The following is a 17,187-nucleotide window of genomic DNA, read 5'->3' on the forward strand; positions in this document are numbered from 1 at the left end:
AAACATCCGAATCACTGAAGATCTTGTCCTAGACCTTTTTGCAATCCGAAAAGGAATCGATCATGCTACCAACATTGGGCTGAAGATTAAAGAAATATGGTGTGCTAACAAATGGATCACTGGTGTTCTTCCATCTCCAACCAAATGCCCATGGCCTTGAAATCTTTTCAAAGACCTACCATACTTATCGGACCTATCTCAGGATGTATATTATAGGAATCGTGGAGACACTTTTTGTCTAACTATAGCTATGAACATGGCTAAGAATGCCCACTGCATGAACTCTGTACTTATCCAGTTTGTTTAATATATGTATTTTCTATTTTCTCATTAAACGAAAAAAAAAAAAAAAGAATGAGAAGGGTGAATGATTGATCTATGATGGCGGAGAATCTAATTGGATGATCCGAGTGGCCCAACTGCCCAAATGGGTAGACACTAGACAGGTAGTGTTAACCTAATCCAATGTGGGTCCAGAATCAATCCGAACCGATTCTGACCCGATTCCAACTTGGAAGAAATCAGACGATTAATATAAAAAAATGTTTATCAGCCTAAAAATAGTCATCTTCTTCTACGTTACCAAAAGTAAAAATATATTAACTCCCAGTATAGGAGTGTCAATTGGTCGGTTTGGGCCGGTTGAATCAATTTCAGTGTTGTAATGATGAATCTGAAATCAAACCAATAAAGGAAGGTTTGTTTTGGTTTCAGGTTCTTAATGAGTTCGTTTTGGTTTTAGTCTGATTTTGATTCAGTTTGACATATAAATATGTATACCAAATTATGTTAAAATACCTTTTAATGAGTTTTGGGCTGATTTATTAGGTTATATCGGTTTCATCCTAAGTTTTCATCTGATTTCAATATCAATTACGATTTATGTCGGGTTTCGGTTCGATATGGTTTCAAGTGTGCAATACCTCCTAAGCCAATCCAATATGGATCAATATATGAATCAATTCAAACTATATAATATCATTTTAACCGTTTGTAATATCAAGCATGTAATGACAAGGGAAGTAACACTTTCTAGTAGAGTGCATGCCCTCAAGAGATCAAAGTACCGATTCTCCATTTATGCTACACATGGGAGGATATTTGATTAAAATTGATCTGAAGTTTTTATATGTGAGCTTCAATGCTGCATCACTTGACCATCCCCTACATGCATGCCCTCAAGAGGTCAAAGTACCGATTCTCCATTTATGCTACACATGGGAGGATATTTGATTAAAATTGACCTGAAGTTTTTATATGTGAGCTTCAATGCTGCATCACTTGACCATCCCCTACATGGTCAGTAATCTCGGATTGGATCGGCCAGATCGGATTGGTATCGATCGAGGCCGATTCTAAGATTTGATAGATACGGAAAGGTTTGATTGGATCATTCCTTGGAATCGAGTTGGCCAATCCGATTGAATTTTTTTTTTTATTTTTTCAAAATTTTTTATTTTTAATTTTTAATTTTTTATATTATCTAGACCGATACCAATCGATATTGATCAATCCAATCCGGATAATATCGGCCAATTTGATCCCGAGATCAAAACATCCATTAACTTTGGTCGATACATGACTCAATCCATAAAAAAAGGATTTTAGGGTTTTTTTATTTTTTAAGAGGAATTTCTTAGATCTACTAGATTAAAAAAAGATTTACACAATCAGTAGTTGTAAATTATGTTTTACATTTGGAAGTTACTTGATTTAAAAAGATTTATCAAACCCTCATGTGAGTAAAAGAAATTAAATGAATAACCCAAAATACCCCCAACATTCTTCTCTCTCTCCTCCTTCTCTTCTCGGATGGAACCAACCACTCTCTCCTGCATCCACTCCCTTGATCCCCCTCCCCTGCAATCCCCCCCTGCAACCACTCTCTTGATCCCCCTCCCCTGCAATCCCCCACCCCCAGCCCCACCCTTCTCCTTGCAAACCCGCCCTATACCACCACCTCCACCGCCAGCCACCCGTAAGATTTCATCTTCGTGTTTTACTTTGAATTCTCTAATTGCCTCTCTCTCTCTCGCCCCTTTTGTTTTAATACACATTTTGTTCCAACTGTAGTTGCGTTACATAGGTTTGGCTTATTGACATTCATTCACTATAGACATTTATTTGGCTTCATTGACGTGGAATCTTTAATAGGTAACCTGGATGAGAAGGTTTCTGATAAGGTCTTGTATGAGATCCTTATTCAAGTGGGGCGGTTAGTCGATATGTACATACCTCGAGACAAGGAAACCAATCGACCCAAAGGCTATGCATTTGCAGAATATGAAACTGAGGAGGTAGCAGATTATGCTGTCCGGCTTTTCTCTGGCCTTGTCACTCTCTACAACAGGACACTGAAATTTGCGGTGCGTTCTTGTTGCTTCAAATTTTTTTTTTCCTACAACTTGGCAAAAGAGTGATTTCAAACTAGAGGGTATATGTAACGGTTAGTGAAGAAATGGTTTTTGTTTCCTGGTTGTGTTAGGATTCTCATTTTCGGTGATCAGTTATATATATATATATATTTATATAAGGCCTCTGTATTCTGTTTTGAGTTTCACATTCTATAAAATTAACACGGACTATGAAACAGATATCTGGGCAAGATAAGCCCTCGCAGAACTTGTCCTCGCCATTCACGCTTACATTAAACTCAGTTCCTAAGCCACGATTTCACCCTCTACAACTTAATGGTACAGAATCTTTCCAGCATCCATTGAAGTCTGGCGGTGGAGGTGGTGGTACAGGGCGGGTTTGTAAGAAGGGTGGGACGGGATTGCAGGGGAGGGGGATCAAGGGAGTGGTTACAGGAGAGAGTGGTTGGTTCAATCGGAGAAGAAGAAGAAGAAGAGTGCAGGATGTTGGGGGCATTTTGGGTTATTCATTTAAGTTTTTTTACTCACATGGGAGTTAGGTAAATTTTTTTAAATCAAGTAACTTATAAATGTAAAACATAATTTACTTACTGGGTTTATGAATCTTTTTTTAATCTAAATAGATCTTGGAAATTCCCCTCGATCCTGACCGATTTGTACCGATCGGGAAAGGTGTCCGATATATACCTGGATTTTGAACCTTGATCCCCTGTCTCTCCAGATCATTGATATCTCATCCAATCTCTTCAATGGAGATTTTCAGTTATCCATCGTTTCTTGGACTTGTTCCCAATCTGACAACATTGGACATAAGCAATCACACCTTCACTGGCCTCATTCCTTCTTCAATATGCCTGACTTACACTGTGGTCAAGCTCTTGGATTTCTCCTTCAATGGATTCAGCGACCAGATTCCTTCTGGGCTTGGAAGGTGTTTGCATCTCGAGGTGTTCAAAGTAGGTTGGAACCAACTCTCAGGAACCTTACTCAGTGACATCTATAGTAGTATACTTTCGCTGCAACAACAGCTTAGGAAACATCGATGGTGCTTATCGATCAGATCGTGCGTCTCACCAACCTCACCGTTCTTGACCTCTCCTTCAATGGAATAACAGGGCAGCTACCTCAGGTAATTGGAACAACTTGTCCTCTACAAGAACAATCTCAGTGGTCCTTTACCTTCTTCCATGGTGAATTGCATCTGAGTCCTTAATTTAAGGGACAACCACTTCGAAGGGAAGCTAACCGCCATTGATTTCTCCAAACTAGTACAATTAAACACATTGCATTTATCTGGGTGGAAACAAATTCTCAGGTAATCAATCTGCCCAAGAGCCTATACTCCTGTACATCCTTAACTGCTATCCGACTCACCACAAACCAGCTTGAGGGGCGAATTCTGCCAGAGATCCTTGCATTGCAAAGCTTATCTTACCTTGTCATTTCGACCAATCAACTAACCAATATCGGTGGGGCGTTTCAAATTCTGATGCGTAGCATGAACCTCACCACTCTCCTCCTCTCCAAGAACTTCTATGGAGGACCGATTCCAGAGTGTGAGCAATTTGTTTTTATTGATTTTTAATTTCAAATCCTAATAGATTTGAGAAAGATAAGGGTAATTTGATCACTTTATTTTTTAATTTTGGTGGATTTTATCATAACGTCGAGACTAATGGACTGTGCTAGATTGTTACAAAATTTAAAAAATCAGGATGCATTTGAAATTAGTAGATCTTCAAGGATGCATATGTACATTTGGAAAATTTGAGGGGGGATTTGAAAGAAACCCAAAAAAAATAGATAAAGTGCACAGTTGAGAGGGCCCGGGGCCGGAACGCATGAAAGATGAAACCCGTGGATACGAACGGCGATAGCGGCAATAGCACTGAGAGATATAAAGATTTAAGACGTTGTCGAGGTGGAGCCGGACAAGACCCACATCAGCTCAGCTAGCTAGTTAGCATTACCAACCAGCCTCCATGGAACTTGAGGATGTCATGAGATACGTACGTAGGCCCTACCTACCTTGTCTGTGTAAGGGGAGGCGCCGCGATAAAGAGCGGGATTTGTCCACGTCACAATTTCTTTTTAAAAAAAAAAAAACCCCTCATCAATCACTTCATCTCCACTCTCTCTCACTCACAGTCACGTGATTTTTGGGATATTTCTTCCAACGTGGGAGTGGGCCTGGGCTAGGCCCCCACTTGGTCGCTGTTGACCAAACTGATAATTGGGTGGTCATTTTTACAGCTCACACGTCACACCCAAATCTAGCGGGAGATTCCCCGTAATCAATGCTCTGGACCTGTGGGCCCACTACCACCACCCTCACTTCCTAACTGCTGTTTCTCTCTGTTTTTTTACCGCATTAGCTCATTCCTCACTCTTGAGTCCCTCTAAGTTGACAAGACTCCTCCTGCCCCTCTGGGCCTCCCTCCTCTGAGGCTCAGAAGTCAGACCTGAGACCTGACCTGTGTTGTAACTTTGCGCTCTCTCTCCCTCTCTCCTTCCCTTTGTTTTTGTTTGTTTTCAAATTTCAATTTCAAATTCAAATGGGGAAGTGGGGAACATATTAAGCATCTACCGAATCGTCAATTCCCCGATCCAACCACGGCTCAAGCGTTCAAGTTATCTACCAACACTTTTATTCGTATCATCGGTAGTGGTATACTTGTATCGGTATAGAGAAGGTAAAATAGTTTTTTTTTTTTTTTTTTGAAAAAAAAAAAACCCAGCGTATTGGTATTTTTATGTGCAAATGGTTCAATGGTTCGATCCAGCCTGATATGACCAATCCGTATTGCTATTGATACAAAGATACTTAACCCAACACAACCCCCCAAGTCCCCACCCCTCCAAAAACAAAAATTTTGTTATCCAAACCTTCCAATATCTTCTTCTGATTTTCATTTTGGTAAGTAGGGACCTGAATGATAACACTTTTATTTCTAGCTCGTGTTTCTATTCTAGTAATATTTTGTATTCTTATTATTGGGTCAAATTTATTGACAAAACATCGGGTTTGGTAACATAAAATAAATTCTATTTCTAAGACAGAAAAAACTAGAAATGTATTTGTTATGCATAGTAATGTCATTTATGTTTCTAAAACTTCAATAAATTTTCAAAAATATCATTGAATGCCCAATTTTTTTGGTGGAGATAGAGTTGGTGGCAACAATGGTGGAGATGGCAGTGGTGGCGGTGCTGGAAGTGGATGTGGTGGTGGTGGAGTCTCGCTGAGAAGAGAGTCATGGGGATAGATTGAACATCCCCAGCCCCTTTTCTATTTTTCAACTACTTTGTTTTTTGGTCCCCACTCATTCCCAAGAACAAAAAAAAATGAATTAGTGTGAACAAGAAAACAAAGAAATAAAGAAATAGATTTGTTATCAAGCAGGCGCTAGTAATCCTCTTCACTATCACAACTCTATGATTGGATTCCCGGGCAACCGTTAATGCGCACTCCCTATTGTTCGTTGAAAATACTTTTCCCTATATTAATCAAAGGTTTTTTTTTTTTTTGTGGTAAATAAAATTCTATGGGTAGTCTCGAGAACACATGGGTGCAAGAATACATCACTCCATCAACCAAGAAGTGGAATTTGACCAGATTGTAAGGCCTTCCTAGCAAGAGTGTCAACTACACAATATGACTTCTGAGAAATATATAAAAATTCACATGTGAAGAGAAAAGAGGCAAGATACCGGATATCCGAGATCACTGATTGCAAGGATAGTGGAATTATAGTGGCACGGGACTGGAGGTAAGAGATGATCTATTTATTGTCACTTTCCACATGAACATGGTCAATCCCACCAGCAATAACCACCAGCAGACCACTTCTAATCACAAGTGCTTCGGATACAAATCCTCTATGGCCGTGTTGCGCAGACACAACAAGGCGAGAAATGACCGCCTTACCCCAATTCGAGCAAGGTGCTCCGATAGGGCTAAGGCGATCATTTCCTGCCTTCTTGTGTCTGTGCACGATAATAGAGGATCCAAATTGCAAGTGCTTCTCCCTCCCCAAAGGTTCAAATCTTAATTGTGAGGAACTGATCCCCTATTTATTGTTCACACAAAGCTATTCAAATTTATTTTTTTCCTTGAACAACTTCTCATGTCTTTTGCAACTATTTACTCTTCGCCTTGGCCTTCCTTACTGATTATGTCGGGATTGATACAAATGGATAGAAAATAAAAAATATATATATATTTTCCCCCAAAAATTTTAACTTCTTTTCTTGCATTCAAAACATGGGGAGGGCAACAATAGCAAAGGTTTATCTAGTAGTTAAAGAGAGGAAGAGGGTCTTACACCCATGTACTTGTTGTCTATGGAAGAACAATTATTAAAAATTTCATGTGCATGTTACATATATCACATAAATGCATACACGTACTTAAAAAGGCCCAATTTAATAGTCCAAGTAGGCATATATACCTATAACTCAGTAGCTTGTTCCATCTAAGCCCATGTACTGTGGCCCATTTCTCCAACCCAGATATGATTGATGATGCTTTACCATTGATAATTATAACCATTGATAATTATAAGTTAAAATAAAAATTAATTGATACTTTATCTGCCCTACCCATTATTCACCATGTAATGAGAAATTATACCCAAAAAGAAACCCATACCCTTAATTTTGCAAAATATGTAATTGATTACTAAGGCCATGGCATTTGGCTGGGATTGATTACATAATTTAATTATGTGGACAATTCCAGTGGGTGCTCTATTTATCTATCTACCAGCTAACTTGATTCATGAACTATTATTATTATTATTATTATTCACTTGAGAGTCAAATAATGGATGATAAAAATAAGTAATCTTATCTAAGCAGAGTTAAAGTAAGTAATTAAGAAAACAAATGATTGATGGATAGCTAGAAAATATAAAGAGGTTTGGTCACATATATTGAATGTGAAATGATTTTTTTTTTTTTTTTTTGGGGGGGGGGAGGACTGAGATAAATGGGGAATTCCTTAGATGCATGTTGTATTTTGCAGTCAGTGTTAACTGAATAAGCTACTATATATGGGGTTTTCTCTCTTGTTTCCCCCCCTTCCCTTTTTTTTACCATGCATGTTTTTTTAAGAGGCGATGTTTTCTGCACCACAACACGCGGTTAAATATTAACATTCTTAGAAAGAATATCTCTCCCGTGTGTTGGGGTTGGGTTGAATGAGGCCCAACCCACTTTGTAAGTGTGTGTGTGTGTTGGATTTGGTCTTGGGCTATATAAATAAGTTTGTTATGGATGTTTGCTGTGAAAAATACTGTTATTTTATATGGGAAATTTATGAATACCCCTCTGAGATATGGATTTTTTACTAATGCATCCATCTGTATGCACCATTTATAAGTACTTCCCCTATCTTTCATAGTAATTGATAAGTTGGTCCAAAGCATTAATTGTTCCTCAAAAACGTTAAAATTTTAATTGAACTGACTATATTGCCCTCCAATACAAACTAAATCTCTGCCATTCTCTTATACTTGAACCATCGTCCCAAATCGAAAGGAGAAGAAGGAAGAGGCAGTGGCGCTGGTTCTGACGTCGTTTAAGCCTCAAATGGTTTCTCAGATCAAAATCCAACAATTCGAGTACAGTGACCTTGAAGCCCCACTAATCCGCCACTAATGGTTTTTCATATCAGAAATTACTACTGGGCAGATCATCATTCCAGGGACATCATTCTCATCCATTCATTTCTTAACGCCAATCCTCTCCGCATAATTGCTCTCCTCCAGATGCGATTTCAGAGATATTACAACATCCTTACCTCTCAACTCCGATTTTATAAGAGAAAAAGATAGAACCTGAAAGAAAGCCAACAATCATAAGGACAATCAACTCAACAACCACGAGTTAGGAAAGCGCTAAGTTAGGTCCGGTGAAAGCTACTGGTTTTCAGAGAAGAGACGGCGGATATGGTGGCATAGACAGTACCAGAAGTGAACATGAAACCCGAGACCAGAAGCGTAAAAGAACCCAAATTAACCACCCAATCTGCTCATAAGTGATAAGGAAGACTCCAAAAGAGACGAGCCATTGTACAAACTTGGAGAACCGATTCCTGGTCTTTGCGGGAACCTCCGTTTCTTCACCACGGCGGCGGAGAACGACCCGGAAACAAGCGTTGCGAATATCAACAAGAGTACTAACGTGGTAAAAGTTGATTTTCATTCAACATTGATCTCACTTGGAGAGTTGATATAAATACAATACAATGGAATAGAAAAGGAAGGAAGAGAATAATGGAGTATTGAGTGGACCACATGTGGTCTGGTTCCCATACAGAGAACAATGTAATATTTGAGTGGAATTGTGATCACGTGTGTGTTGATAGATATAACGAAACCCCTAAAAACGAACACAGGGACGACGAGAACAATTTTCGTGAGCCTGCTTTTGAGGGTTGAGACCAAAAATCAATCGACGAGGGTATCCTGAGTACCTCTGAGAGGGATGGAACAGATGACGGCCCATTAATAGAAGTCAATCGATCAGGTGATCAAGCAAAGGAGAGAAGGGTTTCCTGTTTCAAGTTTCAACATTTCAGCAAGCGTAGAACCAGGGGAGAAAATGAGGTCTAGTCCACGAGGGGGACGAAGGAGAAACAAATCTGCTGGAGGAAGCTTAAGGTAGAGGAGGTCAGTTAGTGCAGAAGCAGAAGAAGAAGAAGAAGAAAAAGAAAAGGACATTAATGTCATTTTACCCTATCAAGGGTATATTGATCCTAATTTTTTTATAAAACACCTACCGTTTGTCACTAACAACAACAACTAACGGTTTAGACTAACTTATCAATTATTGTGAAAAGTAGGGGAGGTACATATAAATGGTGCGTATAGATGGATGCATCAGTAAAATGTCCATACCTCAAGGTGGTATTCGTAAATTTCTCTTTATTTATTTATTTTTTGGTAGAAGAAAACTACTGTTATTAGTAAAAGCAAGTTTGTTCATCCAGAATTGTTTAAAAATATGTGATGCAAAAACAGTCACTTGAGGGGGAGGGACATGGTATATTTGGGTTTTACTAGAGAAGAAAATTAAGACCACCCTATGGTCAGCTATCCTCCTTTTTCATTGATTTTTTTTTTTGAATACACTTTTGATTCCATCGAAGTCCAATCTAATGTGTGCAGGGTTTCAAAAATCATTGAATCAGATTGGAATTCGGTGGATTCGGCTGGGACTGATTCTGATTTATGGCATTCTGAATCGGAATATTCATGCCAATAAAGTGGATATATATACTCGAGATTAAGATATTGGGACTATTAATAAAAAAAACTTACATCTAAACTTTGTTGCATATACCCTTGGGAAGTGGAAAAAGGGAAATAATTCATTATTGTTACTTATTCAGGTTATAGTTTATATCTATATTTGATATATATTTTTAGAATAGATTCTGGGTCTAAAATGCACTTTGAAACAAGAAAATGAACAAGAATCAAAATTTCAGAATGCATTCTACACCCAGAATTTATCCCGAAAATGAACATGAAACACAACCTAAAAATTCTGAAGATTTTGAAAACGAAACTAGTCATTGAAGCACTTGCTTAAGAATGTGTTCTAGACCCACTATTTATTCCGAGAATACATACAAGAGGCAGCCACATGCGATCTTTAAAGCCTGAACTTTGGGAAGACCCTATCTGCTCCATTATAGCAAAGCATGTAATACCTAGGATACCCTGGGCAAGAAATTGCAAGCATGACATAGACCTTCTTAGCTTACCAAACAAAAAAACAGACCTTCTAAGAGCAAACTACCCAAAATCGCGAAATCAAAATCTAAGACATTTAAATAGTTTTTTTCTCTCCCCCCCCCCCCCCCCGACCCGCCACCCCCCAATTGGCAATCCATGAAGGAGATTAATTTAAATCACAATCTGGAACCTCCTACAAATGAGGAGCATAAAAAAGATTGGAGTATCTTTTGGGTTTTTGACAAATGCCTCCCTGAAAATTTCCATTTGTTTAAATACCTTTCTACATCTTTTCTAATTGCATATGTTCCCCTAATTTCAAAACATTGTAGTATTTTGGTCCAATTTGTTAATTTGGGATGTTAAACGTTAGTTTCAAAGAATCTAATGACCAAATTGCCCTCATCTTCCACAAATTGTATAGGATTTGAAATTGAAAATTTTTTCCTCAAATCGTTTAGGGTTTGAATCCATCCGAAAAACAAGATAACAAGCTGTCTGAAATTGTTCGAAATTGAGCATCTCGTGAACTATGAATCTTTAATCTTTCCCATACATCCCCCCCCCTCCAACCTGCACTATTTAAAAGGCGATTTTGATGGCCGAAAAGAGGGCAAGTCCTGCGTTTTTGCCCACACCTCTCTAGTTTCTCCTGTTGATTTCCATTTTAACACCAGTTTCCTTAAAAAATAAAATAAATTAAAAACTTGAATCCCAGAAATGTACTAAAGAAACCAAAATCATATACTTGAATTAAGATTTGCTGCAACTTCGCAGAAGTTTAAGAAGGGACATGGACTTATATACTCAGTCATCTTTTCTTACTTAGAAAATTCCAATTTTTTCCCCCTTTCCACTCTTCTAAATTGTGTTGTTAAGCTGAAACCCATTTCTCTAACACCCAGAAATTCGTTAAACCCAAATCACAAGAAGAGTAGTTTGTGTTGTTCTCGGAGGAGCCCATAGAGCCAGAATCAAAAGGAAAAGTTAAATTGAACAAACAGAAAAGCCAGTTAAAACCTCAAACCCACAGCCATTACTGGATCTAGTGAGGCAGCGTCCAGTTTCAGAGAAGGGAAATGTTTGAATAGAAGATTTCGAGTCTTTCGAACGCTTAAGTGGTAAAGATATGATTTGGTTGACTTAGCGTGTATGAAATACATGAAATCCTAGTCATATGTTGTAGTGCCCTTCTGCCGAATTTTGGCAAGCCGAATGAAAGAAACCCATGGCCGACGTAATTTGATTGCTATCGGTATAATTTCTCCTCAATTTTTTCCCCCAAATCTGATGGGTTCAAACCTTCAATGATTTGAGAAAAAAAAATTTCAGTTTCAAATCCTAAACCATTTGGGGAAGTTGAGGGTAATTTGATCATTTTATTCTTTAATTTTGTTGATTTTTAATTAAAGGGGTATTTTGATTATTAGATTCCTTGAAACTAAGGTTTAACATCCCAAATTAACAGACTGAATCAAAATGCTATTATGTTTTGAAATTAAGGAAACACGTGCAATTAAAATACTTGTAAGAAGACACTTAGACAAATAAGTATTATCAGGGAGGCATTTGTCAAAAACCCTAATTTTTAAACAGATGTTTGGGTTGTAAGGGGTCCTGTGGTTCAGAGGATCTTTGAAGCCTTCTGTGACTATGCGCCACGCCTCCAATGGTCAAAGGAACAATCTCAGAAAGAGGTTTATCCACCCCACCTTCTCCCCAAAAAAAACACAAAATATCTCAGGAAGAGGATCCTATCTTCCCTATTCATTTGGTTTCTTATGCATGTCAAATGGTGACTCTCGGGGCCCAGAGGTCTTCTTTTCGCCACTGGAATGCCTCGATCCATCTGTAACACTTCTCCGTGTTTCTAGATTTATCCATTCTCTGAGTCTCTCTGTTCATTCATAATGAGCTCTAATCACTTCCACTGCATCCTGGTGCTGCTTCTGCCATGGCGTCTCTGCTCCTCAATTCTTCTTGTTTATGTGCTCCCAGAAGGAACCCAAATTCCCTGCGCTCCTCTCTCTCCAAGCATCGAACATTTCAGCAAAAGACCCTCCCGTCCTTCTCGCTGTCGCTCTCTTTTAAACCCAATTCAGGAAAAAGGATTAAGTTCTCTGCTAGAGATGATGAACAGGAGAAGGAACAATCCTCGTCCTCTTCTGTTGCCGTAGTTTCGGATAGCCCTAACGGGGATGAAGCCCCTAATGGTGACTCGTCCGTCGAAATCCAGTTGAGTGAACAAGTTGGTTCAGAAGAGAAGATCAAACAGCAGGAAGTGGATTGGAAAGCAGATGAAGAGTTCAAGAAGTTCATGGGCAATCCTTCTATCGAAGCGGCAATTAAACTCGAGAAAAAGGGAGCCGATCGAAAACTCAGGGAACTCGACAGGGAACCGAGCAGTAACCCAATCGTTGGATTCTTTAACAGAGTAGTACGTGACAGCTTGTTCAGAGAGAGGGTAAGGTTGGAGAGAGCAGAGGAAGCTTTCAAGGCGCTCGACCTCAACAAGGTCAGTTTGTCCGTCTTGATGGCGAACTGCACAAGTTTTAAAATTCCTGTCTATCTCTTTCATGGTTTCATGTCAAAGGGACTCATCTCCATCTAATAGATTACTCTATGCATATATATTGTATTATTAATCTATTCAGCTGTTGGATTCGGCAGCTGAAGAGTTGCTTTGGGTTTGATACATTCTTTGCCACCGATGTTCGAAGGTTTGGGGATGGAGGGATCTTTATTGGAAACTTGAGGAAACCGGTTGAGGAAGTGATGCCCATATTGGAGAGAAAGCTATCTGAAGCGGCTGGCCGAGAAGTCATTCTATGGTTCATGGAGGAAAAAACAAATGACATAACAAAGCAGGTACGACTTATGAAAGATGAGAAAAGAATGTTCATTTCTGCTATTTTATGTTGTCATTGTATGTATGCTTAGAATTTCTCTCAGCAACTTACTTGGATTTCAAATTCATAGAATATTTTCCTCAGGGGGTTCTCCTTTTTCCCAAGTTACAGATTTGATCAAATCTCCCGGACTGAGTCCATGTGATAGCAAGTAGTATCTCTCTTAATCAGGGCTAGATTTGATCATGTTTGAATCAATTTAGCACAACTCATGGATGGGTGCTACCTGATTACTTTAGCCTCAAAATTGATCCCTATTTTAATCTGTCAAGTGTCAATCCCACAATCAGTTTGTCTTGAACAGTTATCTGCGAAATTTGAAAATTTGAAGAACTAACTATTTCATTCAAAGGAAGGCCAAAGCTCCCGCCACTGCGGGGTCTGGGGAGGGTCATAATGTACGCAGCCTTACCCCTGCTTCGCAGAGAGGCTGTTTCCAGAGATTCGAACCCGTGAAGGCGATATGTTTATATCATAGATAATAGTGGCAACAAACTTTCCCTACCAGTTCAAAAACATTTTCAATTCTGTTCAATTGCCTTTGAGATGCCAGCATTAATATTGTTTGTTCTTTGAACTAGGTTTGTATGGTGCAACCAAAATCCGAAATGGATCTTCAATTCGAGCTTTCCAAATTGAGCACTCCATGGGGTTATGTCAGCTCAATACTCTTATGTGTGGCAACTTTTGGGACGATTGCTCTGATGAGTGGCTTCTTTCTTAGACCTGATGCCACGTTCGGTGACTACATCGATGATATTGTGCCTCTATTTGGAGGCTTCCTCTTCATTTTGGGAGTTTCTGAGGTATTTTCCCCTTCAAATTGGTTGATCTCCTTTCTCATAATTGAAGTAGAACAGTATTAATGGGCTTCCTATAACAAAACGTAGTTTCAAATACACATGCCAAGAAAAGTCTGAACAAACTTACTTGGCTTTTACATGTAATATTTGAATGAACAAATACATTCACTGTATGAACTAAGGAGCTGCCAACATGCACTCAAGGAGAAACGCCATTGCTTGTTTAAGAGGGGTTGCTGACTTGTTAATTACAAGTGCCCATACACCTAAAGGAATTATATAAAAGAAAAAGTGTCCTGTTAGTTTTCTTTGCCCACATAGTAAAATTGGGTGGATTTTGTTCAAACTCAAAATAACCTATGAGAGAAGAGATAAAAGGTATTTGATCTTATGTTTTTGTTACATTATCCCCCTCCCCCCAAACAAAGAAAAAGTATTTGTTCTTATATTTCATTGTTTGTTGTTGATTTGCATTCGAGTTTTTACTTAGTGGTTGGTGCTAAAGTGGCACCTGGTTTAGCGTAAGAGAGTCTTAATTGATCTACGTAAGTAGGGCTTGGGGTTATTAATACCAATCTGGTGAACAACAGTGCAATGTTCTACCAAAAACATTTTTGTAAATCTTTTGGCCTGTGCCTATGGGCTTCTGCCACTATAGTGTACTCATAGTTCATTTCTTGTCTCTTGCAGATTGCCACGAGGGTAATGGCAGCTCGGTATGGTGTTAAACTTAGCCCATCTTTTCTTATTCCATCAAATTGGACAGGATGCTTAGGTGTGATAAATAACTATGAGTCGCTGCTGCCTAATAAGAAAGCTCTTTTCGATATTCCCGTGGCACGCACAGCCAGTGCATACTTGACATCGTTAGTGCTTACTGTTTCAGCTTTCGTGGCTGATGGCAGCTTTAATGGAGGCGACAATGCCCTGTAAGTGCTGTTATATCTAGAAGTTGCCTTCTGTTGCAGACCATCTTCTCTAACTCTTGACCATGGTTTGTTGTCCAGAAAGATTTATCCAAAATGTTCTGATGAAGGATGATTATTGGACTCATATTTTTCAGCGTTCATCAGAAATTGTAGTTATCTGACAAGCAAACATTGTTTTAGTTTCAAGTGGAACCCATGAATTGGGATATGACTCAGATGGAAAACTTGCCTGGGGTTAATTGACTCGAAGATTTGGAACGTATTGTTAGATTTATTTAAATTACACTTTACTAAAAGTAAAAGAAAATAAGTTTATGTTTAAGAAAACTACGGATTGGCTCTTTTTCCCTTTTCCATGCTTAATGTGAGCCAAGGCAGTAGTCGGTTGCCTTGGTTTTCAACTATTTCTCAAGACTTGCCTCTTGCTCATTGCAATACTCCTTTTTTTGCATTGCAGGTATATAAGGCCTCAGTTCTTCTATAATAACCCGCTACTTACTTTTATACAATTTGTAATTGGACCTTATACAGATGATCTTGGCAATGTATTGCCTTATGCAGTGGAAGGAGTGGGGGTCCCAGTTGACCCCCTTGCTTTTGCTGGACTTCTAGGTAGGTTTCTTATACCTTGTTATTCTTGTAATATTGTTTGCTCACAGCAAGTTACTTAAAAATGAAGAAGAAAAATGTTGAGACAGCATTCTTCTAAACCAGATGCCCCAATGATCTGCATTGTCATATATATAGCAGGGCCATGTCTTGCACTCGTGTGGACGTGATCCAAAGTCTGATTAAACAGATTATCCTGAACATATAATTGGTTTAGTTCTATGTTAGAAATTTTCCACTGCTCCAAACCATATTGGTAGGAGGCAGTTATCTCATCCTATCCTTCATTTACAGGAATCAAGATGTGTAGACTATACTAATAAATTTCATGACAAATTCCTCTGGTAATATTTTTATGACTGATGAGTTTGATACAACCATACATACAGGAATGGTAGTGACTTCTTTGAACCTATTGCCATGTGGGAGACTTGAAGGAGGCCGCATTGCTCAGGCTTTGTTTGGAAGAAACACTGCCACACTACTCTCTTTTGGCACATCTCTTTTGCTTGGGATAGGTGGCTTAAGTGGCAGTGTCCTGTGCCTGGCATGGGGTTTATTTGCAACCTTCTTCCGAGGTGGGGAAGAAATACCCACCAAGGATGAGATCACCCCCTTGGGAGATGATAGATATGCATGGGGCTTGGTCCTGGCCATCATCTGTTTTCTGACTCTTTTCCCCAATGGTGGAGGCACATTCTCTAGCTCATTCTTTAGCCCACCATTTTTCAGGGGTGATGTGTAGATACACGTGTATGCAAGTATCATTTATGTTATACCTATATATTCTTCAAATGTATCAGCAAATCGATATACATATATATAGATAGATATTTCTGAAGGCTTTCTGAATGTGTGGTGTTGACATCATCTGTTACTCTGTTAATTTTCAGCTTAGTATGTTTCTTTCCCTTGTGCAATATAAATGCTTGGAAGATCAGATGAAAATTCAAATATGGCAATTCTAGGGTAACCTTTCTTCAACTGTTAAAATGTACATTCTGGGGTAACCTTTCTTCAACTGTTAAAATGTACATTCTGGGGTAACCTTTCTTCTACTGTTACAATGTACATACTGGGGTAACCTTTCAACAAACTTACAGTCATGTTTTGGAAGGAAGCCCTTCCAACAAGGACCCACTTTGGAACCACCATTTTGACCAATATTGCTGGTGGTTAGTTTTGGTCAATTGACTGTTGAACACCTCATGGATTAATCACGTGTTAAATTTTAGACACATTCAATAAATTTCAACTTATCTGCCTTGTTTCTGGGGAACTAGGTGTATTTTTCAGCTGTTTGTGTTTTGTCCATCTACCTTCTTGTCTCCAAATTCGTAAAGTTTGTTTTCCACCTGATAAACTCTGCTTAGGTTGAATCTTAACATACAGGACTGGGATCTATCCGTTCACAAAATTTGGGCTTCATCTGAATTGAAATGTAGTAGATAGATACGAATCGATTTTGCCAATTAGTTAATGGATTCTTGTTGTAATCAAAGTGGCAATTTAAAAAGTTGTATCCTTATTTAAATGGTAAGGGATGATGATTACTTTCAGAACTCAAGTAAAGTCCATGACATTAACATACTATGCTCCAGAACCTTAGGGGGTGGGTACTGGGTAGGGCTAGAATTCTTCCTTTGAACAGGACCGGTCATAGTTTATGAAATGGAAAGGGATAATCTTTTCATTTGCGAGAGGTATAAGTAGATTGGAATGCTTTGCTATTTGAGTGCTTAGAGGAGTGCAGTATTTTTTTGATGTGTAATGAGTTTATGGTCTCATGGGATTAACTCATGGTCTCATGGGATGAT

The 17,187-nt window shown here is 38.8% G+C and overlaps 1 protein-coding gene across 2 annotated transcripts; it reads left to right on the forward strand.

Moving 5' to 3' along the window:
- The first annotated feature begins 12,032 nt into the window (after window positions 1-12,032).
- Window positions 12,033-16,183, forward strand: LOC122657321 (probable zinc metallopeptidase EGY3, chloroplastic). 2 transcript variants are annotated; one of them, XM_043851988.1, is made up of 6 exons: window positions 12,033-12,635; window positions 12,791-12,988; window positions 13,611-13,835; window positions 14,523-14,761; window positions 15,219-15,373; window positions 15,760-16,183. In XM_043851988.1, exons 1-6 carry the CDS (start codon window positions 12,075-12,077, stop codon window positions 16,113-16,115), a joined length of 1,734 nt encoding a protein of 577 aa, XP_043707923.1. In that variant the 5' UTR covers window positions 12,033-12,074; the 3' UTR covers window positions 16,116-16,183. The 2 variants fall into 2 exon arrangements, with proteins under 2 accessions (XP_043707923.1, XP_043707925.1); XM_043851990.1 differs by lacking the exon at window positions 13,611-13,835.
- Window positions 16,184-17,187: the final 1,004 nt, after the last annotated feature.

This window comes from Telopea speciosissima, chromosome 4 (genome assembly GCF_018873765.1).
Source record: "Telopea speciosissima isolate NSW1024214 ecotype Mountain lineage chromosome 4, Tspe_v1, whole genome shotgun sequence".
Lineage (NCBI taxonomy): Eukaryota > Viridiplantae > Streptophyta > Magnoliopsida > Proteales > Proteaceae > Telopea > Telopea speciosissima.